Genomic DNA, 4264 nt, shown 5'->3' on the forward strand with positions numbered 1-4264 from the left:
ACCCAGCCACATTCTCATTTTTAGTTTTTTAACCTTACCAAGTACTCCTTCCTTTTAATTTTTACAGTTTTAGTAATTTGCATATAGTTCCATCAGTGTGTTTTAGTTCCAGGTAGTATTCTCAGTTATTCACTAATAAAACATTTCTTTACAAGATAAGTCACAACTATAAAAATTTCCATCTTATTGATCGCATCCCATTGTTCAACCTCACTGGTTAATTTTACACAATTAGAACAGGCTTTTCACAAGCTGATTCAATTAACCAACCATTTTTCTTTTTGTATTTTAAAAAAATTAAAATAATTCATATACTGTTGCTTTAAGAAATTTTTATTCCCAAAAAGTTAAGTTCAGATGAACATTTATTTACAAACATCTTCCAACTCACAAATCAAAACCAACTGTGAAAGCAATAAATAAAACAAGCACTAGAACAAAAGAAACAGCAGAAAAGAGAATCCTCTTCCTCTTCCCTCAAACACAAAGCACAAGAACAAACAGTTATATCAACCTCAAACTCTGTCACCATTCTTCTCAACACCACAATTCCAAAAAATTTCTCATCTCCTTCTGCCTTCTCCAACTTCACCACCTTTCTCTTTACTTTCCTTCTAACAACAAGAAGATGATATCTTTAGCAGACCTTTACCATGTCCTCACAGCAGTGGTTCCTCTCTACGTGGCCATGATCCTTGCTTATGGCTCAGTCAAGTGGTGGCACATCTTCAGCCCAGATCAGTGCTCAGGCATCAACCGCTTTGTTGCATTGTTTGCAGTCCCTCTCCTTTCCTTCCACTTCATCTCCACCAACAACCCTTTTGCAATGAACTACCATTTCATAGCTGCAGACACTCTTCAGAAGCTCATTGTCCTTGCTGTCCTCTCCCTCTGGACCAAACTCAGTTCTCGTGGCTGCTTAGAGTGGACTATAACTCTCTTCTCTCTGTCCACTCTTCCTAACACTCTTGTCATGGGGATTCCTCTCCTCAAAGGCATGTATGGCCCTGAGTCTGGTAGTCTCATGGTTCAGATTGTTGTTCTCCAGTGTATCATTTGGTATACTTTGATGTTGTTCTTGTTTGAGTACCGTGGTGCTAGACTTTTGATAATGGAGCAGTTCCCTGACACTGCTGGTTCCATTGTTTCCTTCCGGGTTGATTCTGATGTTATGTCTCTGGATGGGAAGGAACCTCTGCAAACTGAAGCTCAAGTTGGTGATGATGGCAAGCTTCATGTCACAGTGAGGAAATCCACTAGTTCACGTTCAGAAGTTCTTTCAAGGAGGTCACATGGGTTGAACTCTGGTGTCTCACTGACTCCTCGGCCATCTAACTTGACAAATGCTGAGATTTATTCATTGCAATCTTCAAGGAATCCAACACCAAGAGGGTCTAGCTTTAATCACAGTGATTTCTACTCTTTGGTTAATGGGAAGAATGCTGGGAATGGTTTTAGTCCCAGTCATGGTGGTTTTTCTGGTATGGTGTTTGATGAGGAGTCTGGGGGGAATGTAGCTAAGGGTAATGGGATTTTCTCTCCTGTGGCTGCTAAGAAGAGTAAGTTGGCGAATGGAGTGAATCAAGCAGGGGGTGGCAAGGACTTGCATATGTTTGTTTGGAGCTCTAGTGCCTCACCTGTGTCTGAAGGTGGTCTTCATGTGTTTAAAGCAGGAGAGTTTGGAGCAGAGCTCAATGGTGTTTCTCATCCTAGTGATCATCTTGCTCAGAAAGGTGAGACATTTAATGTTTCTTTGTTCTTGTATTCTTGTTATATATGATAATGGTGTTTGTGTTTACAAGAAAATTATATAGTTTGTTCAATGATGATGATGATGATGTTGTTGTTGTTGTTGTTGTTGTGGGTTCATGTTATATTAGACAATTTTATGTGCATTTGAGAGCGGAATACATGGTTTACTTTTGTTGTTGTAGTAATATTATTATTAGGAAAAAATTTGTTGTTCGATTTTTAAAAGAACTGTGGTGTATGTAGGTACGAGTGTTTTTATTGTATGTATAGAGGTTTATTGTAATTTTTTTCTTCTCATGATATCTTTCATTGTAACTGTGTGTCTTTTTGTTAGATATGGGAATTTTATGTGCATCTGTGAGAAAGGCACATGGTCTAGTATTGCCAAGATCTTTTACTTTTACTCTTATCAGTATGCTACTTTTAGATAAGAGAACTAATCTATTACTTTTGTTTAGATGGACAACCATATGGTTATGATGATGAGTTCAGCTTTCGGAATAGACCCATTTCTCGAGCTGTGGATTCCTTTCAAAAAGACAAACCAAGTCTCTCAAAAATTGGATCAAATTCTACCGCAGAGCTGCATCCTAAGACTGAAAGTGAAGACTTGAAGCCAACTTCCATGCCGCCTGCCAGTGTCATGACAAGGCTTATTCTAATTATGGTTTGGCGGAAACTCATCAGAAACCCGAACACTTATTCCAGTCTTATTGGTCTCATCTGGTCTTTGGTCTCCTTTAGGTACTAATTATTCCACCAAGCGATTTCCGGCTATTGTTTATCAGTCTAAATTTTGTTTGTTATGCTTTGTAGGTGGGGAATTGAAATGCCAGCAATAATTGCTAAATCGATCTCAATACTCTCTGACGCAGGTCTTGGAATGGCTATGTTTAGTCTTGGTATGAATACAAATTCTGTCTAGATGTTTGCTGATTGTTCATATTTGTTCATTGTGTTTAATTGTTTTTCTGGCAACTGCAGGTTTGTTTATGGCATTACAGCCAAGGATCATCGCATGTGGCAATTCGACTGCAGCGTTTGCCATGGCTGTCAGATTTCTCGCCGGCCCTGCAGTGATGGCAACCGCCTCAATTGTTGTCGGTCTGCGAGGCATGCTCCTGCATATCGCCATTGTTCAGGTAAACAATAACTAGCTAGATCGAATCACAGAAAATCAGGTATTATTTCAAGTGGCAAAAAAGACACTGACAATAAATTTTATTCTGAAAATTTCAGGCAGCTTTACCACAAGGAATTGTTCCCTTTGTGTTTGCCAAGGAATACAATGTGCATCCTGACATCTTGAGCACAGGGTTTGCATCTTCTCTGCATTTAAACACTACATTCACTTAATTAGCTGAAACTTCTAATACTAACGAATGTTTAATATATTACCATAATCAAATTAAGGCATTTTTATTTTAGTTGATTATCTGAAGTTGTGCTTAATGTTTGCAGGGTCATATTTGGGATGTTAATTGCTCTGCCAATCACACTGGTGTATTACATTTTATTGGGACTTTGAAGGTGACAAGAAAATGGTAAGACCTTGAAGGTGACAATGAATCTTTGACAGCCCATCTTTCATTATTCTGATCAAAATGGGAATATTTTTGGCAGTCATGTGATCAAAAGTTTGTGGGTTCAAACGTAGGGGTCAAAATTAAATCGGACATATGATGATGGTGATGTTGTGGCTTCAAAATCCTTGTACTTCCTAATTTTAGCTCAATATATGATGGTTTAAGAGCACTCTCGGTTCATATCCAATGGCTATTTGTTGGTTCTTGCACTATGAGAAAAAAAAATAATAAAAAATAAATCAGTTTTGTATACATGGATCATCTGTCATTTGCATTGTATACTTTTTTTTTGCGTATAGCTAACGTAGAATAACAGGCCATGTGGTTACTTTTAAAAAAAGTAAAAATAAAATAAAAAGAAAATAAAAAGAAAAATAATAAAAAATTAATGTATTCATTTATTTAAATCTTTCTTGAGTAGTCAACAAGTAATGAAATAAGGGTAAAATGCACATAGTTTTTAATAATAAATAAAATTGTAAAACAAATTCTTCATGGCTAATGTCATGGGGTAATATCTTTGATGGCCACATATGTTTTACAAGTATAATAGTATGGCAACAAATGTTATTTTGTAACATCGTGGCCATGAAACTTTTCTCCAGTCATACTCATGGCCACATTTGCTTATTTGGAGGCTACTTCCGACGAATTTGATGATGTGGCGCCTGACGTGGTTTATTAAATTCATAACCAAGGTAATGTGAACTGCCATTTAATTTTGGATTTTTGGCCAGTAACTTGGCAACGCCATGATAGCACCCACTCAGCGCCTCATCAGCAACCTTTTCTCAACCTTTTCCCTTGTCCTAAGCCCTTGAAGTATGTCAGAAAACCCTTGTCTGAACGCCCCCATTTCCCCTCCCATGCCAGTGTTTCGGATCACTGCCATTGAGCTTGCCTCTTCACGCCGCCGTCTCTTCTCG

At 37.9% G+C, this 4264-nt stretch overlaps 1 protein-coding gene across 2 annotated transcripts; it reads left to right on the top strand.

Moving 5' to 3' along the window:
• Nucleotides 1-387: 387 nt before the first annotated feature.
• LOC120268234 (probable auxin efflux carrier component 1b) lies at nt 388-3551 on the top strand. 2 transcript variants are annotated; one of them, XM_039275672.1, is made up of 7 exons: nt 388-1733; nt 2211-2496; nt 2569-2654; nt 2737-2894; nt 2992-3068; nt 3214-3296; nt 3376-3551. In XM_039275672.1, the coding sequence occupies exons 1-6, from the start codon at nt 629-631 to the stop codon at nt 3278-3280; spliced, it is 1779 nt and encodes a 592-aa protein (XP_039131606.1). In that variant the 5' UTR covers nt 388-628; the 3' UTR covers nt 3281-3296; nt 3376-3551. The 2 variants fall into 2 exon arrangements, with proteins under 2 accessions (XP_039131606.1, XP_039131605.1); XM_039275671.1 differs by having other exon boundaries at nt 3214-3551.
• The last annotated feature ends 713 nt before the right edge of the window (nt 3552-4264 follow it).

Source organism: Dioscorea cayenensis, chromosome 9 (assembly GCF_009730915.1).
Source record: "Dioscorea cayenensis subsp. rotundata cultivar TDr96_F1 chromosome 9, TDr96_F1_v2_PseudoChromosome.rev07_lg8_w22 25.fasta, whole genome shotgun sequence".
Classification (NCBI taxonomy): domain Eukaryota; kingdom Viridiplantae; phylum Streptophyta; class Magnoliopsida; order Dioscoreales; family Dioscoreaceae; genus Dioscorea; species Dioscorea cayenensis.

What these genes read in the sequence shown, in the direction of transcription:
- LOC120268234 (XM_039275671.1), top strand. Translation starts at nt 629, where the DNA reads ATGATATCTTTAGCAGACCTTTACCATGTCCTCACAGCAGTGGTTCCT. An exon ending in TGATCATCTTGCTCAGAAAG is followed by an intron (nt 1,734 to 2,210) that starts GTGAGACATTTA and finishes ACTTTTGTTTAG; the next exon opens with ATGGACAACCATATGGTTAT. An exon ending in TGGTCTTTGGTCTCCTTTAG is followed by an intron (nt 2,497 to 2,568) that starts GTACTAATTATT and finishes TATGCTTTGTAG; the next exon opens with GTGGGGAATTGAAATGCCAG.